The sequence below is a fragment of the Scyliorhinus torazame genome, chromosome 7, assembly GCF_047496885.1.
Source record: "Scyliorhinus torazame isolate Kashiwa2021f chromosome 7, sScyTor2.1, whole genome shotgun sequence".
In the NCBI taxonomy this organism is placed as follows: domain Eukaryota; kingdom Metazoa; phylum Chordata; class Chondrichthyes; order Carcharhiniformes; family Scyliorhinidae; genus Scyliorhinus; species Scyliorhinus torazame.
In genome coordinates, this window is record NC_092713.1 from 242,511,567 (window position 1) to 242,535,774 (window position 24,208).

At 45.0% G+C, this 24,208-nt stretch overlaps 1 protein-coding gene across 1 annotated transcript in view; it reads right to left on the bottom strand.

Annotated features, from left to right (window-relative positions):
- Window positions 1-24,208, bottom strand: part of pdlim7 (PDZ and LIM domain 7) — a 155,163-nt gene that overhangs the window by 71,874 nt on the left and 59,081 nt on the right. The window contains exon 3 of the mRNA XM_072512932.1: window positions 5,608-5,619. Within this exon, the coding sequence (XP_072369033.1) occupies window positions 5,608-5,619 (12 nt within the window). The remainder of the gene's footprint in view (window positions 1-5,607; window positions 5,620-24,208) is intronic.

Consider the following 24,208-nt stretch of genomic DNA (forward strand, 5'->3'; position numbering starts at 1 on the left):
AGAAATGTGCCACCGACTACTTCAACTCCATCCCAGACTGGTTGGAAAAACCTGTGCTGAACTCCTGGATTCGCACCCAACTGGCCGATCAGGTCATATGACCCCCTAAACCTCACCCCCTCCCTGCCCCTTTTCGGGTAGTTTGCTACTATACAAAGTTATGTTAAGTTACCAGATTCTCAAAATTTCTCCATGTAAATTAAAAATCTACCAGTAGCTGCATTAAAATTGAGAAGGATAAGTCCTTACGGGGTTAACAAAAGCTCACTGGCATGAAATTCCATCATGTAATTAAATCATCTGTTTTTGTCCTGCAAATGAGACTCTGTTGGCTAAATACTTACTTTTTAAATTGATCAAAATATAGGCCAGAGTTCGGCTTTCAGTGTTACAAGAACAACATTCTGTATCACCGGCAGATATACATATTCATACATTTTGACAAACACTGCCATCAAGGCTCGTTAACTGGAGCATTCAAGAGGCCCAATATAGGCCAAGATAAATATATGCCTTTCCAAGTATGGACCTGTGTTAGGTACACATTACTGCACACTTGTAGAATATGACCCTGACCAGTAAGCTCATTTATAATTTCTTAAAAAGGAAGTGTCACAACTTGCACATATGTTACTACAGCCAATCCTCTGCTCCAACATGGTAACCTCATACCATACTGAGATATGCACTTAATCAACAAGCGCAGATCAGAAACCCAGAACACCTTGGACTAATCAAGTACAAGATAGAATTTAGAAAACAAGCATCATTTATTTTGTGCAGAAATCTTCTAAAATACTACATATAATTTAGCTTTAATAAAGATAGGAGAATTTTGTATCAATTTGAAATTCAAATGTTACCAGCACAGTTGGTGTTCCAAAAATATTTTGGTAAATGAATGTGAAACAAGGCAAAAGCAAATTGTAACCTACATTCGCTGGGCAGTGAACAGTCAAACACTTTGTTCATAAGGTCACAGCTTTTTATAAAGTTTGAACAGTCATGCATCATGCTGAAGGCATTTTGGTGTAATTTATATTAATACATGGAGTGCAAATTTTCTGGGCACTTTCATAAAAGCAGTGCTAATTTGAGAGAGGAAAATCTATTGCTAAATCATTGTGCTTTTTAATTCAATTTGGTTGTACTCATCATTTTATCCAGGAGTAACACATTAAACTTGACCTCAAGACATCTGCCCATCTAACTTTGAAATACACCAGCAGATACCACTCAGCAAATCACAACTTAACAGTGGATCTTCCTCTCCAGTGCAGCAATTTTGAAACTGCAATTTATATTTTGTTGCGAGGTTTGAAAGCATGTTTTGACGTACCCATTTGGATGCTGCAGTGTGGATGCAGTCGAGCTGTGCTTTTCTGTGGCTATACCATATTGCAGTTGTGTCTGAGATGCAGGTGTGTTGCTAGGCAAAGCAGAAGGTGGAGTATATAGGGATACAGGTTTGTAGCTCACTGACTTTATTGGTGTCCCTGAATTTGAACTTTCCGTGGTTGTAACACCAAAAGGTCTTGCTGTCTTATTCAATGGCATGCTGGAATCAAACGAGTACTTCGGAATGGAAGATGCAGCAAACATAATATCCTGAGCAGAAAAAACACACAAAAACACCACAGGCAACATGCAGTTATACAGTTATCCAATGTCAAAGCACTTATACAGTTATCCAATGTCAAAACACAAGCACCATTAAGATATTTGTAATTCTTATTTAAGAATGTAATTACATAACAGTACAAAACACTGAATTGTCAATTGAGAAATATAAGCCCCACAAACAGTGGTCGAGGGTAAATAATTATTTTATAACATATTCTCATAATTTGCACTTGGTCTTTGCATAATATTCTCAATTATCCCTGGAGAATAGTTTCCTCACAACAAACTTGTTTCACTGCAATACATTCCAAGAATGTTAAGGCAACCGGTAGACAGTTGCACAACAATTAAAGACATTAGATTAGCGGTTTTCCATCTGAATCCTTGCCAATAGAATTGGCCACTCCATTACACCAAAGGGGGGAGATGCATGGGGTGGAAATTGCAGGCAGGTGAATGCATAACTGGACACTCCTGCTAAGATGCAAAGTAAATTACCGACAAAAAGTTCCAAATACTAATTCCCCCGTGTGAATACGATAAGCACCAGCAGGCCAATTTGCTAAATTGTGAAAGCACAAAGCCACCAAAATCTGCCCACAGTACTATATATAGTCGAAAACTTTTAACATCGTAAATAAAGCCTTGCCACCATTGCAGCATATATCCACTATACTCCTCTAGCCAGTCTGACAGCAGGATTTGTTGACCTCAGAATCAATCCGATACTTACCCCATTGTTTATTGGACTGATTCATGCATGAAAAGCTGGCTCATATAGCCTTGTGCCTAATGAGTTGTATCAGTCTTCAAAATCATGAAATAACAACAGCCAGAAAGACCATTGAGAAAAGTTAAAATATGGAGGAACACCTACAGAGATTCATACATACTATTGGACAGTGCGAAAGTTCATGGAAATTTTCAACATATTTTAGTGTGCCAGGGTGGCACGGTAGCACAGTGGTTAGCACTGTTGCTTCACAGCACCAGGGACCCAGGTTCGAATCCTGCTTGGGTCCCTGTCTGTGCGGAGTCTGCACGTTCTCCCAGTGTCTGCGTGGGTTTCCTCCGGGTGCTCCAGTTTCCTCCTACAAGTCCCAAAAGACGTGCTTATTAGTTGAATTGGACATTCTGAATTCTCCCTCTGTGTACCTGAACAGATGCCGGAGTGTGGCGACTAGGGGTTTTTCACAGTAACTTCATTGCAGTGTTAGCGTAAGCCTACTTGTGACAATAATAAATATTAATAAAGATCATTAAAGAAATACTAATTAACATTTTTTTTTTTTTAATTTGCAATGCCATCCAGAAACATCTTAGGAATATCATTAGCAGCACTGCAATAAACCTCCTTTAGTGCATTTGGCAAATAAACTGACTTGATTCGGTTCACAGCTAGATAATGCATTCCAATGCTACCTTGATATTAACACTTCTGCATAACAGACTCGGAGGAGTGGGGAGATACTCGGGCGAATTGCATTCCCCTCGACATGAAAACTCCAACAAGAGTTGAATTCGAAGCACTTGGATCTCAGGGGGTTGTCAGGTTGGAGGGAAATTACGGATAATAATAATAATCTTTATTGTCACAAGTAGGCTTACATTTACTGTGAAAATGTGAAAAGCCCCTTGTCGCCATATTTCGTCGCCTGTTCAGGAATTCGGGAGGGAGAATTCAGAATGTCCAAATTACCGAACAGCACATATTTCGGGACTTGTGGGAGGAAACTGGAGCACCCGGAGGCAACCCTGTAGGGAGCGATGAGTTCCTGGAGGGATTTGAGAATGAAAACAAGAGGTGTTGTTTAACCAGGAACCAATGTAGATCAGTGAACTTGGGGGTGATGGGTGAACAGAACTTGGGGAAATTTAGGATACGGTCAGCAAAGCTTCGGATGAGCTCAAGTTTATAAATGTAGGGCGCAATTTGATGGTCATGCTGCACCCGAAAAGCAGCTCACTGAAGTGCAGTATGGTTGATAAAAGCCGGGAGACCCCGGTCCCAGAATCTACCTGGCTCGCAACGCAATCTCGCGAGACTTTGCGATGTGAACCTCGACATTGTGGGTAGGATCACTTTTTAGCAAATATGCAGATTAAAGCGAGACAGCTAGACTCACTTTGATGGGCAGTTTCCGGAGATACCCAAGGCGTGGGTTCAATCTCTCTCGCCTCGGAGACCTCGGGTGAGCACCATTCAGTGCTGGTCTCCACAAACAGGAGTTAGGCAGTTTGCGGCAGGTGATTAAATCTTTACAGAGCCAGAGATGGGGTAACCCCAGGTTAAAGAGGTGTGAATTGTCTCAAGCCAGGACAGTTGGTAGGATTTTGCAGGCCAGATGGTGGGGGATGAATGTAATGTGACATGAATCCCAGGTCCCGGTTGAGGCCGCACTCATGTGTGCGGAACTTGGCTATAAGTTTCTGCTCGGCGATTAGGTGGATATTAGGCAGGAGTTAGGCAGAACAGCACTCATGGTGTCTCCCAGGGGATCGGAGGCCCCCAGGTGCATGCCCTTTGGACAGTGTGGTACCCTAGCATGGTTGGTGCCACCTGGTCACCCTGGTAGTGCCAGCCTGGCACTCTGGCCATTTAAAAATGGTGTCCCAATCTCTCTATACACTAGGGAGTTCCGGCCACCCTGGCATTCAGCAGCCCAAAACTGCCTCTGAACGCTTTCCGGTAGTGGCAGACCTGACTCCAGCATGCACCACCCCAAAATCACCCCCCAGGACCAAGATTCCATTATTTGGTGCACCTTTTCCTGAGGCAGGTGCAGCCAGGCGGCATATTTCCCGACTCTGCGCACTCACTTTACATAGAACATACAGTGCAGATGGAGGCCATTCGGCCCATCGAGTCTGCACCGACCCACTTAAGCCCTCACTTCCACCCTATCCCCGTAACCAAATAACCCCTCCTAACCTTTTTGGTCACAAAGGGCAACTTATCATGGCCAATCCACCTAACCTGCACGTCTTTGGACTGTGGGGGGATACCACAGCACCCCGAGGAAACCCACGCAGACACAGGGAGAACGTGCAGACTCGCACAGACCGTGACCCAGTGGGGAATCGAACCTGGGACCCTGGTGCTGTGAAGCCACAGAGCTACCCACTTGTGCTACCGTGCTGACCTTGAAAGAGAAAATCTAGGCCCTAGAGTTTCTTTCACTTGTTTCTCCAGAGAGCAGGGGCAAGATTCTCCACTCCCGCGCCGGTTGGGAGAATTGCCTGGGCCGCCAAAATTTCCCGGGACGCCGGTCCGACACCCTCCCGCGATTCTCCCAAGCGGCGGGAACGGCTCCGCCGAGTTCCGCGGGCCGCAAGCCGGAGAATCGCGGGATACACCCAACATGGCGATTCTCCGGCACTCCCGCTATTCTCAGGCCCGGATGGGCCGAGCGGCGGGTTCCCCCCGGCGCCGTCCACACCTGGTCGCTGCCGTCGTGAACGGTGCGTGAACGCTGGGGGGGCAGCCTGCGGGGGGGTGGGGGTGGGGTGGGGGGGGGATCCTGCACCGGGGGGTACCTCAAATGTGGCATGGCCCGCAATCGGTGCCCACCGATCGTCGGGCCGTCCTCTCTGAAGAAGGACCTCCTTCCTTCCGCGGCCCCGCAAGATCCGTCTGACATCTTCTTGCGGGGCGGACTTAGAGAGGACGGCAACCACGCAGGCGCGGGTTGGCGCCAGCCAACCCACGCATGCGTGGATGACGCCAGTTATGCAGCCCCAGCCGCGTCATCTGGCGGCGCCGCCTTTACGTGGGCGACAAGGCCTGGCGCATGTAGATGACGCGGCCCCGATCCTAGCCCATTGTCAGGGCCTGAATCGGTCGGGATCGGGGCCGTTTCGCGCCGTCATGAACCTCGACGGCATTCACAATGGCGCGGCCACTTCGGCGCGGCAGTGGAGAATCCCGCCCCAGGTGTATGAGATATGGTTGGTTGCCATAAGTGTTTCAGCTGCCTTTTTCACATGGGTTGTGTCCTGACACATAGCAGCTCCTAGTCCTCGCACTTTGCCGCAACACATATGCAGTTATTGGATGAGGTTTGTTTGAGAGACCGTGTTGTTATCCTAAGGCAGCACTATAAACTATAACAATTTTAAGTATGCCTCTGCTCCCTGTGCCCAATAACATATGCAACTGCAGATCATACACAATGAAATGAAATGAAAAATGAAAATGAAATGAAAAGAAAATCGCTTGTCACAAGTAGGCTTCAAATGAAGTTACTGTGAAAAGCCCCTAGTCGCCACATTCCGGCGCCTGTTCGGGGAGGCTGGTACAAGAAGAGCATATGGCAGCAAAGAGATCGCCAAAGGGCCAAACAATTTTTCACCAACGTTGCCCCTAAGCCAACCCAAGTTGGAAGAGCTATTTTCCCCCTCCCCACCACTCAAGTACAAAATTTCAACACTACAAATTATTTAAGTTGACAATACATGCAGAACATTATTACACAAGTCCTTCAGAAAAAAGAAAAAATACATTGGCCTCAATTTTAACTCCTGGTCAGGATCACAGCAAAGAAAGCAAGTGCAGGAGTGGCAGCAGGCAGGCAGGCTTGGTCCACTTCAATGGTCAGGCCTCATTAACATTCTGTTTGTCAATCTCAGATCAAAAGAAGTGCAAAGAGAGTGGAAAGTGGCTACTTAACTGTTAAGTTTAGGTGGGAGTAAGTTGCTGCCAGGGACCCACAAGAATGATTCCTAGCCTGAGGAAGGGAAGGTCAAGGTCTCCTTGTAGGGCCGGGAGGAGCTGGGTACTGGGTCGTCCTCCTGTTCCTGATGGGGAAGCCATCACTGTACCCAGTGTCCTTGCTCAGACCTCTAGCGTAGCAGTTCATAGAACATAGAACAATACAGCACAGAACAGGCCCTTTGGCCCACCATGTTGTGCCGACCACTTATCCTAATCTAAGATCAACCTAACCTGCACCCTTCAATTTACTGCTGTCCATGTGCCAGTCCAAGAGTCGCTTAAATGTCCCTAATAACTCTAACTCCACCAACTCCACTGGCAGTGAATTCCACGCACCCAACCTCTGGCATCTCCCCATACCTTCCCCCAATCACTTGAAAATTATGTCCCCTCGTGACAGCCATTTCCACCCTGGGGAAAAGTCTCTGGCTATCCACTCTATCCATACCTCTCATCACCTTGTACATCTCTATCAGGTCACCTCTCTTCCTTCTTCACTCCAGTGAGAAAAGCCCAAGCTCCCTCATTTGTTGGGAAATGCCACACAAGTCTCTGCTCGAGCCCTGGAATGAGGCATAAATGTTCAGGGCTGAGGTAACCTTATAGGCCACCGGGAGAGACATAGTCCAATCTGAAAATTTGAAGAGAGCCCATGCAGCTTAGTGGTAATTAGGTTTGGGTAGGGTTCTTTGCCACCTACAATTTAATGTTGTAGTTGGTGAGTTTGAGTGGAATGGAACAAAGCCTTGGGGCGGGAGGGGGGGGGGGAAAAGAGATGAGAAGAAGTGGAAGGATTTCTTCCTGCATGTTCACATTATGTGCTTTTGTTTTTTTGTCACCAAATAGTTCATGGCAACAATTGCAGTCTTTGTAAATCCAGAAATGTAAATTAATACTTTGAGAGCTTGATCTGCAATGAAGGAACCACTCCTTATTTTGGTATGTAAACAATAGTTTTCAGGCAAGTAAACAGAATTTAGAAGTAGCTGAACTTCCATTGTGTTTCTCCCTTAAACCCCCCGCCTCCCACCGTCGTGACGCCCAAAAACGTAACAACAACAACAATAATTTTACTGAGATTGACACAAAATCTGCACTGAAGTTTAACCTGCACAAGTTGATTTTCACCAAATGAATTTTGGACATCTGAACATTTTAGTTAACAAAGTTGTCCCTGCAATGCCTAAGGAGGCTGTTTGATGCATTGAATCTGCACCATCCCTCTGAAAGAGCACCCTACCTACCCCAAAATATCCCCACAACTCCACCTAACCTGCACATATTTGGACCGTGGGAGGAAACCGGAGCAACCGAGGATACCCATGTAGGCACGGGTGAAAAGTACAAACTCCACACAGTCATGCAAGGTTGGAATCGAACCCGAATCGCTGGCGCTGTGAGGTAGCAATGCTAAAACCACTGTGCCATCCTCCAGGATTTTAGTGTATATGTAACATGGTGGGATAATAAAGAACAGCACTCTTCAGGAAAGGCAGGAGTACTGACTTTTTAAACAAATAATCAGTGAACAGGATGAAAAAAATGGCTACAAGTATATTGTTGCAGGAATAATCAGGTAAAATTGGTGCAATTTGCTCCACCAGGAAGAATTTGTAATTTTCTCAAGCTTCATATTTACAATCGAAATAAAGTGGGATCAAAATACAACTATTCAAAGCAAAACTATTGGTGAACAAAGCATAAGTGTGCTGTGAATGCTAGTTAACCATGTATTCGCAATCATACATTATTAGGTGGTTTCCATAGTTTTGATGCACTTCACAAAGTAGCAATCTCATCGTTAAGTCAATAATGACAACACAAAGCAATTTGATTTACTTGATATTAACAGGCACACAACCATGCATGATTAAACAAGGCTGAACTCTACACCCTTTGGTATTGACTAATTGCTGCTGTGGTACACATCCAGGACTCCAAGAGAAAAGATAGAAATGAATTGAGTCAATAACTGAGGTAATATAATCTCACCATGAGGTAATGTTCTAATCCATTTTCAATGAAGATGGAACTTTGTTTGATATAAACACAATTTTTTTGTCGAAAATGCCAGCAAGTGTTACATTAAATCTGCACTGTTTTAAAAAAAAAAAAATGCTTGGCACAACCTACCTTAGTTTGTTATTTTTAACATAAATCTTCACAATATTAACACTACATAAAAAAAGTAGTTTTCCCACTGTACCTTCTCATCACCACCTCCTGAGGAACGAACAACTCTGAGAAGAGAAGCCAAAAAAAAGTGTTGAAACACATGTTTTACTAAAGTTCATTAGAAAATTACACACGAGAGGATGCAACACAGCGCAATGTCCTGTCATATGCATCATGGAACTTTACTCAAATCAGGACTGGCAAAAAAGTGAGCTTCAAAAGTGAGTACTTCAATATTTCAACAAAACAAACGAGTACGGACTTGTTCGAGTAACTTAAAAAAAAAAATACAGAATATTTGACAGGTATACTGCATAATGTTGGATTAGCTAATAAAAAAAATCTAAAATACTATTCTGAATTTGAACCAATGCTCCTTTTCTTCTTAGCCCATGGGAAATCAAGAACATAGTCGTTAAAAACTATCAAAGAAGATGTCCATGCTGATTATAAACATTGACCTGTTACAAATCGCTCAGACAAATTGTTAACCACCTGTATTTCACAAAAAACAAATCTCCATATCCCAGAACATTTACATGTGTTGCAAAAGATAGAGCAGGACACATTAAATTAGCAGGACCTTCAAAGAAACTCTGAATTAGTCGATCTATTCCAGCCACGTTTGGTAACATCAAGGATTGTAGAAATGTTAAATTTGCAATATTCCGGGGCGAGTTTTGGCTCACTGGTGGCATTATTACCTGTTATAACGTTGAGAGCTCAAGCCTCACTCCCACTCCAGAGTCTTGAGTACATAAACCTAGACCGACACTTCAGTGCAGTACTGAAGAATTGATAAAGGTGCTGTTTAATGGGTTAGCCAAGTTCCCTGAAGATGGGCATAAAAGATTGAACGGAACTATAAACTGAGCAAAGGTACTCTCACCAACATTGGCTGAATCAGCAAACAAACAATATTTTTTTTTGTAATACTTTGCTGTTCTTCAGTGTTATCCCAGTTCAAGGGGCCTCGATTATTAACATTTGTGCAAGCCCTTTGTTTTAATCTTATACTATTTTTCACCTCTGATAATAAAGATTGTTTAATTACACAAGTAGAGCTCTTGCCCTTTATAGGTATGTACATGGCATGCATTGTATCAAGTACGTCTTTGAACACCTTCCACCGTTCATCTATAGTTTTAACCAAAGGTTCCTCAGTTTCCTGAGGTCAATATCTGCATCATCATCTTCAAAGTCGCCTTCCCTAAATTTCAAAGCTTGGTTTGAAGCTTGCACTTATCTTGTCAAACTTCTATCAAATTCAATCACATTACAGTCAGTGTGAGTGTCATCCATTACTCTCCAACCATAAAAATTATGCCAGCAGTAATATTGCTGCTAGAAATGTTAGTTGGCTTTTTCTTCCAGCAATCAGTGGAAGGTTGGAACTGAAATCAGTAACTGTCCAAACAGGCACTCAATAAAATCAAATGTTGGCTTCTCAAACTTGTGACAGGAATGTTTACATATTAAGGATGACATTCTTCCAGCCACTATTTCCAGCGGCATACCAAATGAACATGCTAGCCTGCTATGCCTTACAATAAAATGTGAAGTGCATGAAAACCAGCTCTACTTCTCTTGGCCCTCTTTACTGTCCCCAAATTGTCTCATAGCTTCTCAGTCATTCAAGTACTGAATGGGCAGGTATTTCATCCAACTAAATATCGAGAAGACTAAAGCCATTGTTCTTAGCCATCACCAGAAACTCTCCCTAGCCACCTACTCCATCCCCCTCTCCGATGACAGTCCACAACCTTGATGTCATACTTTGCTGTAATGGGTTTCCACAAACATATGTGCACGGTCATCAACCACCTACTTCTTCCTTTGTAACAGCATCCAATTCCACCTCAGCTCCCCAGCTCAACGGCTGCAGAAACTCTCGCCTCTACTTGGGTTACCACTAGATTTGCCTGTTCCAATACACTTCTGGCCAACCTCTTATGCTGTACCCTCTGTAAATGTGATGTTATCCAAAACTCCACTGTTCTCGTCTTAAATCGTACCAATTCCTGTCCATCGATCACCCTTGTGCTTGCTGGCCTGCACTGACTCCTGGTTAAGCAACACCTTGGTTTTAAGATTTTCATCCTTATTTTCAAATGCCTCCAAAGGCTCAACCACACCACCACATATCCCCTACCCCCCCCCCCCCCCCCCCAGCACTCCAGAACTCCAATATCCACATGCCCCCAATTTTAGCCACTTGATATTCCCAATTTTAAATCACTGGCAGCTGTGCGTTAAGTTGCCAAGGCCCAAGGTTGTGGATTTCCCTCAAACTGCTTTATCCCTCTTCCTCCTTTTAAGACACTCCTCAAAATTAACCTTTTTGACCAAGGTTTTGACAAGTGTCAAATGTTGTTTTGTAATTCTCCCCGATGTGCCTTTGGATATATTATTACATTAAAGATTGTATACATAGCTATATTTAATATCAGCAGCAACAAAATCAACTTCTAAGATCAGTCCCAAGAATTCCTCCTGCTCTTGGTTGCAATAGGAACCCAGAGATAACTATGATATGAATGTAAAATGCATTTCAAGTTCTATTGTAATCAATATAATTCCATTTTCAGTTCACAAATTAACATGACTTCCCTCGAGTTACAGTATCATCCAGATAGCACCACACTCACTGACACATTTCCTCTCTCTTGCAGGGCAATGTGACACACAACCAGAGAGGGAATAGGCTACTTGTCCTTACCCTCATAGTGGAGACAGTGGTCACCGTATCATTAAAAGCCTTGGTCAAGCTGAAACCAATTGAAGAGGACACTATACTCATTGTTAATCCTCCCTCTCACATCCTACTTCCACCGCAACCCCCCCCCCCCCAACGATTCTCGGCCCGGGATGGCAGAGCAGCCACGCTGAAAAAGCCGAGTCCCGCCGGCGCAGTCCACACCTGCTCTTTCTCGGCGGGACCTCGGCGTGGATGCATCCAGGGGCAGCCTAGTGTGGGGGGAGGGGGAGGAGAAGAGGCCTCCGCTGTGGCCTGGTCCGCGATTAGGGCCTACCGATCGGCGTGCCGGCCTTTCTGGCTGGGGCCTCTTTTGTTCCCCGCCGGCCCCGGTAGCCCTATGCCATGTTGCGTCGGGGCCGGTGCGGAAAAGGGAGCCACCACACATGCGCGGCAATCGCGCCGGTCTCACTGTGCGCGCGCATTGGTGCCGGTGCCACTGCACATCCGCGGACGCCGCGCCGCCCATCTGACACCGGGATCGGCAACTGGAGCGGAGTCAACACATAGCCTCAGGATCAGAGAATCCCGCCCATGATTCATTGGCAGGCCTGACAGAACCCCATGGTTAATGACAAGAATCATGAACATATCTGGCACCAACTTGGCACAGGACCTTGTGCAAAATCTGGAGCTCATCCTTTGCAGAGCGGAAGTGGTGGCCATTTCCACAAGAACATTTGTGTACCCAACCAATTAAGCAGCCAATTGTTGGATGTTATCAGCTTCCATTGTAACACAAACGGAAATCAGACAAATATCAGTGTGGTGCAATGATATCAGAGACTACTATAAAGCAATTTCAGGTTGGTACCATGTAGGTCCAAACTGCAGCCATCATAACTCCACATACCTATGTTTCTATGGGCTTGCAGTCCAGCTAACTATGCTCCAACAGATTTCTAGGATTTCTCAGGTGCCAATCTTGTGGGGAGTGGCAGTAGCTCCATACAGCACAAAGCTGCTGTCCTCTCTCTGGATGCCAGTGTTTATTCTGCCACCAACTGCCACTCTTCCAATAGCCCTGCTGCTACCTGGTAGCCAATCAGCCCAGGCTGTTGCTGCCCATGCTGTTATGGTGCAATCTGAAACCAGGCTTCTAATGCTGAATGGCCATCTGCATTCTCCCCCGCTTAAAGCTTCAACCAGCCACGGGGATAGCACTGTGTAGGAGCACTAGAGCAGGAAAATATATACTCAAGAAAGGCATGGGTGAATACACAAGAATAATTAGTTGATGTGTGTATGCAATGTGGCACAGTTTATAAATTTGGTTGGCAATGTTTATTTTGAAATGGCCTTTATTCAGCATTATCACCAAGCAGACATGGTCAGTCACAATTTTAAGAACTCTTTCAAATAAAATCCTTCTGATAATTGCAGCAAGGGCCAACAGAAAGAAATCGGTAACTACCTTAGAAGGACACGCCTTAGAATCTCTACAGTGCAGAAGGAGGCCATTCCGCCCATTCCGTCATCACCGGCCCTCTGAAACAGCACTCTACCTAGGCACAAGCCCTATTGCAGTAACCCCACCTAACCTTTTAGACATTAATAGACAATTTAGCATGGTCAATCCACCTGACCTGCATATCTTTGGATTGTGGGAGGAAGCTGGAGTACCCGGACGAAACCCACGCAGACATAGGGAGAATGTGCAAACTCTACACAGAATTGAAGGTTCCTGGCAGCCCTGTACCACTGACCTGCAAGTAGTTAATGTTCCCCTTAAATTGTACCAGTCAATTAGGCTCCTTCCTGCTGCCAAATGAGTGTTCAGTTGTGAGTGTTGAAGAGATGGCATTAACTGGAGTGCAGAGCTCCAAAATGGTAACGCTGCCATGTTGCTAATGGCACAATCTGCCTACCCCCGACAGAGGTTCCTTGAGTATGGCCCAACTCCCTCACCAAAATGGCAGGGGCACTCTTACCAAAAGGCATTCCAGCTCTGAACTTTACAGCCTTGAAGTTTACTCAACAGCAAACAAAATTCTGAATGAAAATGTAATGTTTAAGTAATGACAACCCAGGCCCCATGTACTAGAATCTCCAACTACTTAACATAATCCAGGGTCTGTATTACCTACTTCTCTTTTAGATCTAAGCCAAAGAGCTTTAACACTATTGGTCATCTTTTAATTATTTTTTCTTTAAAAAAGGTTTGCCTGCACAGCTTAATTTACCTTTGTACTGTTATTTAGGTCCATCTATTTTAAGCAGTTTTACTTTAGTACGGATGCCAGCCAAGATAACATAACTCCAGAAAATAAATATACTCCCAAGGAAATTGTAAAATGACTGATAAGAGTGAGAGCGACAGTTTATAACTACTGCAACATGTATTCTGCCCTAAACACCCAGATAACTTATCAGGAAACTGGTGTGTGCAATGCTATAAACAGGAAACAGACCATGGGCAAATCTTCCTATGCTTTGAAACAGCTTCTGTTGCAATTAGGTCGAGGATATAATGTTGAACCTCAGCCTTCAGCGATCTGTACAGTTGCTTTCTTACTCGAGTGTTGGGTTGCGGTTTCAGGTTCGACTTATCAGCTCCTGGATCTCCTGCTCATTCACATCAAACCAATTTTGGTGTTTCATGGTCGAGTGACAGGATACCCATTGGCAGGATAAGTGCACCAATGTTAGTGTTCTTTCTCAGGCCAACACCCCAGCATCAAAGCACTGACCGCACACAGAACCACTGGGCATTGTCCACACATCTGGTTCTACTCGGAGCATCGACATGGCAAGTGAGACACAGGAGGGCAGAGAAATCACTTCAAGGACACCCTCAAAGTCTCCTTGAAAAAGTGCAACATCCCCATCAACACCTGGGGACCCCTGGCCCCAAGACTACCCAAAGTGGAGGAAGAGCATCCGGGAAGGAGCCGAACACCGAGTTCCATTGCCAAGTGCAAGCTGAAGCCAAGTATTGACAGCATAAGGAGCATGTGGCAACCCTGGTACCCTACTCACCCGCTCCTCCAGCAAACGTCTTCTCGCACGGGATTCCCCAGTTACCTAATAACTTGCAACTTGCTTTTAATGTGGAGACAAATAATTCTCGACTCGGAGGAATTGCCCACCAAGAGAGACAGAGAGGTTGCAATTAGTGTTTTACAGGCTTGTCGGTGAAGAACAAAGAAAATTACAGCACAAGAATAGGCTCTTTGGCCGTCAAAGCCTGTACCGGTCATGATACCAATCTTTGCTAACCCCTCAGCACTTCCTTGTGCCGTATCACTCTATACCAATCCTAAAAGAACAAAGATACTTGGAAAATCTCAGTAACATGGCAATAATCCACTAGCTGGTAATGACGTCTAGAGTAATTCATCTCAAATTTCAAAATCAGCTCTAAGCAGCATCACAATTCCATATGAAGCGACAGGTATGCAATGAAGGGAGATAAATCTCTGCTCCATCAGGTCATCGTTTTGAAGCCACCTAAAACAACTCATTAAGTTGCAGCAACATATTTCTGCATGACTGGATGCATATAAATTGTGGTCGCCCCCCTATAAGCACCACTGGGAAGATGATTTGTTAATAGCCAGTGACAAAAAAAAAAACTTTAACAAGCATAAAATACAATACCTAAAAACAAACAATTTTTGGGAGTGGGGTGTGGCAGTGAAGGAAGGAGAAAAGCTCCAGTAAACTGTTCAAATTTTTTCTCTCCAGTGTTTCCAACCAGGCAGTCTGCTTCCTTTGCTTTACCTAGTAGGTTATTCCAAAAGGCCTTTGAATAAATATATTTTCATTAACTTGCTTGTGCCACTAGACTAGAATAGCTTTGAGTAAATCTGGGAGTTCATCTCTGTTGTTGAATATGTGAGATTTCCCGTCTCTCTTAACTGCCTCACTAGAATGTGGAGCTGCCCGTGGCTGGCATTCTTAAAGCCTATCGTGGCCGTTGGGCACTCCTTCCCATGATCGGGAACGCTGTGACCAATCGTTCCGCGACCCTCCCGATACCCGCCACAACCCACTTGCAGGTCGCGTCCCTGAGTTTGAAAAACCCTGATCTGCAAGATACAGTACTGCTGCTCTCCAAGGCTCCCTCAACAGCACCTTCCAAGTTAACAATCTTGATATTCAGTGAGGGTGCTCAATCCTCTCCTCAAGCACCTGGGCGTTCCAGTTCTCCCTCCCCACACCCCGGCCTATGCACTGAGATCAGCCTCCCCCCCTCCCAAGGCATACCTTTCCCCCTCCGGGACTCCTGGCACAGGTTTGATGGGTTGAAGAGTCTCCTTCTTGACGTAACATAATATTTATTTCACCAACCAGGTACAAAATGGACCTAAACTTTTCTATAACAGCTTAATTACATATTTCATCTGTATCAAAAACACAACATTATTTACAGATGTAATAAGCTGGTTGCTGTGCCTGACTGCTCATATAAAATCCGAAATAGGCATCACAGCAAATTTTCCCAAATTTGATGCCATGACATTCCTCATTGCAGTGACCCAACGGGGCAGATTAAAGTCATAAAAAGTGATGAAATAACTGACTAAGAAACAGCTCCTCAACTAAGGAACAGGGGCATTGTCGTTAGGTTGTTTCAAGGATGGAGGTCTGATGCACTGATCAATGGAAAACAGGCAATTTTTTTTTTAAAGACTTTCTAAAAGAACAGAACCAATTTTTCAAAGATATAAAAAAGCTGTAATGGAAATGCATATAAAAATACTGGGGAAAGTCAACACACCAAAAGTAAGAGTTAATTCTCCCCCTGTTCAATAAGTATGTTTCAGCAATAAAATGTTAATGGTTCATCACTGTATTAGGCCTTTTATTTGTATTGCTATGCAAGAGCTAAACTATTGTATTTTTAAAAACTGAGTCCATACAGCCAAGAATTCAATGGAGTTGTTGGTAGTCTAATGATTGAGGAAGTAATTAATTTTTATCAAGTCCAGTAAAATACTGAACACAACTTCATAAAGCAATTTGAATTTTATGTCTGGTGATGAAGTAGTAGGCTATATAAGAATGGCCATGCATTGGAAACTGACCAGTGAATCAAACAAACAGTGAAACTCAAAACCTGGGAGGACACCAAATGAAAAAATAAATTTAGAGACAAGTGCTTGGATTTTTACAGGGCTAGGAGACTCCATGGATCTTTAAAAATGGTGATCGGGACCCAGAATCCAAAGTCTCGCCCCCCTCCCCCTCCAAATTTCCCTCAGATCCCATTTTCGATGGCAGGAAAAAGGCGTCAGGGTGTGATTCATACAGGAGGGAAACCCATCCTCAGCAGGGCTATTTGACCTCAATGTTGAGTTTGAATAGATCCCTATTTTGCTGTAGCAAGGTCATATTTTTAAAAAAGTAGACACAGGTGCTCTTGAAGGGTAAATTAGGTCCTTGGGACTGTCGTGATATGAACTTATTAAAATCCTCAGCCCTTTAAAAATAAAAACAGACTGCCTGTATCAGTGAGAGAGTCGAAAACACTGTTCTAGCATTCACGATATCTGTTTATTGACATTTCCCAAAGAGCTATTTTGAATGCCAGACTGCTTTCCACAAGCTAGAATCCTCTCAGCAGGGGAAGAGGGGGGCCTCAGTTTAGTTTTATGGACAGCTCAAAGAGAACTTCAACGGATTAGCTGGCTTTGATGTGGGGTCATGAGTAGACGTTTGTTCATTTTTAAGAGATTATAACTTGAGGAGAGTTAAAGTTTTGAATGACCATTCATGAATGGGAGCGGCTTTAACATAATGCAGGCTGCAAGGGTTATTTAGACCAGTTAATTCCTCTCAATCTGGCTCTGAAGGTCTGCCTATTCTGGATATTGGCTTTTTATTTTAAATATAGTTCTATTCATAATGCCACAAAGAATCTTTTTGAGCAGTCAATAAAGCTGTCAACGGAAGACCTCCCTCACCAGCATCTCCCCGCACTCGCAGAGATGATTATAGCTTGTGGAAAACAGCCAAGCATTCATAATGACATAACGATAGCACTTGAAAATGTCAACAAACAGCTACTATGACCACAGGGTTTTTCCCCTTCCCCCCAACTCTCACCTATACAAGCATGTGGATACCGGATAAGTTGGCATGGGGGCTGTAAGGGCCAAGGGTGGAGAATATGTTGGCACGCGATGGGAGGGATGAGGGCTAAAGGACCTAAAATATAATGAAACAACTGAGACCAAGACCCAGCAAATAAAGTGTGCAGCATGAATGATTATACGCCCGCTCCCCCTCCCCCCCTCCCACTTCAGTCCCCTCCAAACCCTTCCTCCACCCCCTCCCTCATCAACCCCCCACCAGCACCACTGTGAATCACGTGTGGTTAATAATGCTTGTGTCTCTCCTCAGGAAAAGCTTTCCCACAGCTGTTGGGAGAGGACCCAGACTGGCGGTGGCATGCCAAACATAAGAGTCCTCACCACCTTAGAGGAGTGTGCCCTGGAGGCGACTGGGGTGGCCGAGGACAGAGCATTCACCGGACGCCGCAGAGGTGAGGAACCACTGGCTCCAGCCGGTGGACCTGTCAAACTGGAGTTGTTATTGCCCTACTGACTCACCCATCCTTCCCACTGATCACATGTCCATTCTCCCACAGTTCCTCCAGCCAACCGTCCCCCTCTCCAGCCTCCCAGGAGACCACCTCGGAGGGGAGCTTCAAGGATGTCACCATAATAGTTGTGACACAGCTGTCATCCCCACCCTCCACCAGTGCCGATACGCACACCTCGGTGGGAAATGTTAGTGGTCAGGCTTCAGGGCACCAGTGAGCACCACACTGCTGCTGATGTACATCAGGTGGAGGCAGGAACCCCCTGGTGAGACAGAAGTTGGAGGGCTGCTGGATCCCAGGACCCAGCTGGGTCGCAGCCTGATGCTGAGCCTGTGGAACAGGGTTACCCAGAGCTGATAGGGACGTTAGGGAGAGGCCAGAACATTCAGAGGGAGATGTCAGCGACATTACAGCAGGCCCAAAGCTGCTTGAAGGAGTCCCAGAGGCTACAGGCACAGGAGGTGTCGCCGGCAATGTGTGGTGCCATGGCCAACACTGCTCAGTTGGCGACTGCAGTGGAGAGTCTGGTGCATGATGTTGGCACCATTAGTGAAGGTATCCAATGCATCGCACAGTTGGTGACAGTCATGGTTCAGGGTCTCGGCAGAATGTCTGCGCCGCAGGGGGATGTCAACCAGTACCAGGCTGACCTTGATGAGGTTCTGTAGGACATGTCCCGTTCTCAGATGGGAATAGCCGAGGCACTGCGGAGCTTGTCCCTGTCGCAGGTGGGCATTGCAGAGCATGTCCCAGTCACCGAGGAGCATTGCTGAGGGAGTCGGCACGATGGTGCGGTCTATGGGGAACTGCCAGTGCTGGCAGAGCCAGATGATGCAGGACAGCCAGGGCTCAAACCAGCTGCCCCTTTGTCTCAAGGTGAACCCCAGGGCTCATGGGCACCAAGTGGGAGGAGGGGGCGCTGAGTGCCAACCCAGACCCATTCCATGGAGTGACCACCAGCTCCCCAGAGTTTCACCCCCCTGAGGAGGCCATGTCTCACAGCCAGCACACAGGACAGGGCAGCACAGCTGCGCATGTGCCATCAAGTGCGTCAGGGCCCTCCGGCCTCCCCCAGAGGACCCCGCCAGGGGCATCGAAGGCCACAGGGTGAGCCAAGCAGCTGGCTGCATCAACCACTGATGTACATCCTGGGGACACACATAGATGTAGTTGTAGAGCTAGGAGGGCAAAGCACATCAAGGATCACTGAGGGCACCGAGGGAGGGGGGATAGAGGATTGTCAAACACAATAAACTGTTGTGCACAACCTTTATGATGCCTCTGTCACTTTCTTCCGCAATGCGGGCTGACCTCCGAACTCACTTTTAAAAATAAATTTAGAGTAACCATTGATTTCTTTTGTCCCAATTAAGGGGCAATTTAGCATGGCCAATCCACCTAACCTGCACATCTTTGGGTTGTGGGGATGAAACCCACGCAGACACGGGGAAAATGTATAAACTCTACACGGACAGTGACCCAGGGCTGGGATTCGAACCCGGGTCCTCAGCGCCGCAGTCCCGGGGCTAACCACTGCGCCGCAGGCCACCCTTCTCCGAACCTTTTAGCCCATCTCTCCAGGCATCTCCTCCTCCCCGTGGCATACACCCATCAGGAGCTGTGTCCCACTCCCTGGGTGTTCAGATATTGGCTGCTGCATCTGAGGTGTTGCCTACCGCAGTGTGGCATCAAGGTGTGATAGGCAATGACTCCCACATGCTACATGGCCCCCCCCCAATCACGGGAATTGATTTGGACTGTGTAAAGTGTTCCCTTAACCACAATTGCCAATGCCCTATTAGTGATAGCCTTCATCTGCGCAGCCAGAGGACTCGGCAGTCAGTGGGGGTATGGGTGGTCGGTGGGGAAGACTGGCAGGGAGGAAGGTTTGCTCCCGGAATGAATAATCATGATCCAGCAATTGGCATGGTGGTGCTACGAGCAGTTGCCTCCCGCGCATCCTCTCCATCCTTCCATGACGACCCACACCCTGCTGAGGGTCCCCCACCCCCAGACGAGCAGTGAGGTGGCAAGCCCTGTATCCCCGGGCTCACCTTGTCGGTTCCCCACAGAAGCCCTTCCGCCAGATTCACATTTTTCAAAAAGAGTACTAATCGGCGTCAGCGTGAGCACTTGCTGGAGAGGCTGCTGAATGATGGGAGGTAGTTTGATATGGGATGGCTCCTGTTAATTGTATGGAAATGGGGCTTACGAACACAAGAACTAGGAGGAGTAGGCCATCTGGCCCCTCGAGCCTGCTCCGTCATTCAATAAAGTCATGGCTGATCTTTTTGTGGACTTAGCTCCACTTATCCGCGCACTCCCATAACCCTCAATTCCTTTACTGCTCAAAAATCTATCTATCTTTGTCCTAAAATTATCACCACTTTGATGTTTGTCTTAAAAACATCAAAGTGGTGATAATTCCTGGTTTAGCACAATGGGCTAAACAGCTGGCTTGGAATGCAGAACAAGGCAGCAGCGTGGGTTCAATTCCCGTACCGGCCTCCCCGAACAGGCGCAGGAATGTGGTGACTAGGGGCTTTTCACAGTAACTTAATTGAAGCCTACTTGTGACAATAGCGATTATTAAAAATTAATTGTTTTTTTTTAAAAACACAGTTCGGCGAGATCACGATTTCGCCTACGAGAGCGGGCCGGTTGCACTGCAAACTGTTTGCCGCCAAATGCGGTTCTCATTTTTGGCTTCCCCCGTTATTCAATGGTCTCGTTTCGCTTAAGCGAGAGCGTAACGAGCCGGAGAATCGGGCCCACAGTCTCCAACTATAACAGTTTGAAAAGGCCAGATTTAAAAAAAACTTCAATCATTATATTCTCCAACTTGGATGTAGTCTCATGTGTGACCTCCTGCAATTAGTGAATTCACCCAAACATTGACGCAAAGGAAATGAAGAGCTACAGGCATTAGTATCTCCTAATTCCATATAATTTTTATAACATTCATGTTAATATTGAAATTCCTGGTATACAAGTTACAAATGTGTTTATTTCAAGTAAACAAATCCTTTAAAATAGCCCAATAAAAAATGTAACATTTTCCATTAGTTGCCAAGTATAATATTCAATTCTTCCCTCTACCTCCACAGATACTTACTAACTCAAAGTAGTAGTCTCCCCAGATGAAGGTAACAGCATTTGTTTTGACATGTCACTCTCAAAATAAAATTATGCCATCTCAGTTACTCTCTTTAGTTACTCTCTTTCTAGTCTGCACACATCTATGGCTGAGTTCACAGGGCTCATATATTGCACTTTCCAAATTCCTTTGCATCACTTTAGGCTACTATGCCTTTCGTTCCTAAAACCATAAGCCCTGAATTTCCTCCCTAAATCTCCCCTCCTCTCTCTACCTTTCCCCAGTAACTTAACACAGTGAAAAACATACACCACGTTTATACATTACACATGTTTTCAATAGATTTATAGCCTTGTATTTAAAGTCCCAATGTCTCCTGGTGATTCAACAGCCTCTCTTCGCCCTATCCACCAGGGTAAACCTTCCAGTGTACTTGAAAACCAAGTCCCCTTCCGCAATCTTCTGAGCATACTTGAATGGACTTCCAGCAGCAAAACACCCAGTGGTTATTTTTTGGTCTCCAATTCTGCACAAGAAACATTGTTCCTTCAAACAGGGGCTCCCTGCTCACCAGCACTCTACTTGATGATTAAACCAATAGCAGTACTTGCTTCTGGCCTGACTGCCTCAGGGCCTGTAAACCTGCAAGCAAGAACAGCTGTATCCTCCTTTGTGTGCAAGCATTAAAACTCAAACCTGACTTTCAATACATGGCCTCCTATCCCATGGCAACAAAATCCCACTGCCTTGTCACCGGGTAGAGTTCAGTACAACTTCATATCATTCCCCAATTCCAGGGCATTCGGTTTTACCTTAAATTAAAAGTAATGAGGGTTCAGGGGTTTTAGTACTCTAATAGATGTCTGGGCTCTTTGGCATAAATATATATATATATATATGAGGCCTAGCTGAGAAAATAGAAATTATAGTCCATTGAATACCTCAGTCCCAGAGAAAACACGACACAGCTCTGGCTCTCTAACCGCTGCTGTCCATTGCACACTATTTGTTCATACAAGATTAAGCAGTTTTCAAGAGCTTGTAAATTCAGCTATTGAAGCTTTCAATGGTCTGGATGATTGACACTTTTATTGGGTTGCAGTAAAAGGATTTTTTGTTAAAACATAGGTGAAAAGTTAAGAATGATTTACTGTTTGTGTTTAAAGATTTTGTTTCCATAACTTGTCACTATGGGATCCATTGGTTCTATAGAGTGTATCATGGGTGAAGGGGCATGGATGTGCCACAATGGGGCACGAGGGGTTGGTGGAGATAATTTTGAACTTGCCTTTTAAAAAGTTCCCGCATGCAGACGAGAGTCCTCAACACCTCTGATGTGCCATGAATAATGACTCACTGAAAACCTGGCCCAAGTCTAATGAAAATTGCAGAGGACTGGGATCTGTCTGTCCCCGTAATTGAGGCAGAATGTGGGCTTATGATCCGAACCAGCCACACCCTTAAAAAAGGCACCCCCGAAAATGGAAAACACTGGGAATGTGATTGGGAACCCAAGAATCGGGTCCCAGATTCAATAATTAAGTGGTCCCCAGGTCACCCAACTCAGTGAAAATCCAGCCATGAAGTCTAGCATTCGTAACAGTGCAAATGTTTGTTGACCACTGGCATATTTAACTAGTCAGCGACTGGCACAAATTTCCAGTAGAACAGTCGAGAGAGACATCTTTCCAATTTCTTCACAACATTCTTTACTCCTTTCCATTTGTACATCTTCCTGGGGTGGTGGGAGAAGGGTGCTAGTGCCACTGGCATTTTCTTTCACTATGACAATAAATGCCAAAGCCACAACCTGTATTACTGTCTAATTCAGGGCAAAATTTAATTTAAAACTTTTAAGAACGTTCTGCTTGGAAATAGGGAAGCTATTCTCTTTAAACATAATCCCTACAGTGCAGAAGGAGGCCATTCGGCACATTGAGTCTGTATCGACCCTCTGAAAGAGCACCCTACCTCAGCCCACTCCCCAGTTCTGTCCCCGTAACCCTACCGAACCTGCACATCCCTGGACACTAAGGGGCAATTTATATCATGTGGGTTGAAGGGCTATGGAGAACAGGCAGGAAAGTGGAGTTGAGGCCGAGATGAGAACTGCCATGATTGTATTGAATGGTGAAGCGGGACATGGGGTTGAATTACCTATTCCTGTTTAAAATAGCATGCAAAACAGCTATAGGCAGCTAAAAAGAGAGAAGAGAAATATTAAAAGTCGCTTGGAGAATGGAGAACTACAGTTGGTGAAGACTCAAGCTTTTTAAGCCATGCAACAGGAATCACCACCCAAGTTCAACATATCTGAACCTCGTTTAGCTTTCCATTTTTCCATTATTATTTTTAAGCAGTCTTTCAACATTATGCATTGGGTTCAAGGAAACGTACCAACCTTTCCTGCAAAGTACAGAACAGAATTATCCCACGATCAAACAATTCGAGCGAACATTGTTGCCAAATCTTTGGTCCAACATGAACCTCATTTCAGCTATTGACCAGAAATTAAAACTGGAAATTAAAGCTGGATTGCCTTTCACTTTAAAAAATAGAAGAAGTTCCAATGTTGAAACAAAAAAAAGATTTAATTCTTCACCAAGCTAGTGCTCCCATATTAAGGAGAACTTAAAGTTTTTTGAAGGCACTTTATAAAAAAAAAAAAAAAAGGATTTTTGGTTTAATGTCAAGAAAGACATCACCATACATAAATTGAAGTTGGTTATTATATAAAAATGGACACCCCGTGGTATTGCTCACATAGAATACAAGTCATGCCGATGAAGTAAAATGGTTGGTGCTTAATGTACAGGGCTAGGGAAGGGAGCAAGAAATAGGAAAGAGGGGGACAAATTTCAATTGAGGGTGTGGTTAAATCCAGGATCTGAAGCAGGGGCATGATTACTGGCACAAGTGCCACGGTAAAAAAAATGGTGAGAGTGGCAATGTAAAAAAAATTATGGGGGTGGGGGCAGGATCGTCGTTGGACTAGTAATCCAGAGGCCTAGGGTAATGATCTGGGGACTCGGGTTTGAATCCCACAATGGCAGATGGTGGAATTTTTAAAACTCAATTAAATATCTTGAATTAAAAGTCTAATGATGTCCATGAAACCGGTCAACTTGTAAAACACAACTGGTTCACTAATGCCCTTTAGGGAAGGCAACCTGCCGTCCTTACCTGGTCTGGCCTGCGTGTGTCTCTAGACCTTAATAAATGTGGTTGACTCTTAATGCCCTCTGAAACGGTCCAGCAAGCCACTTGTATTCACCCGCAACAAAGGCAGCAGCT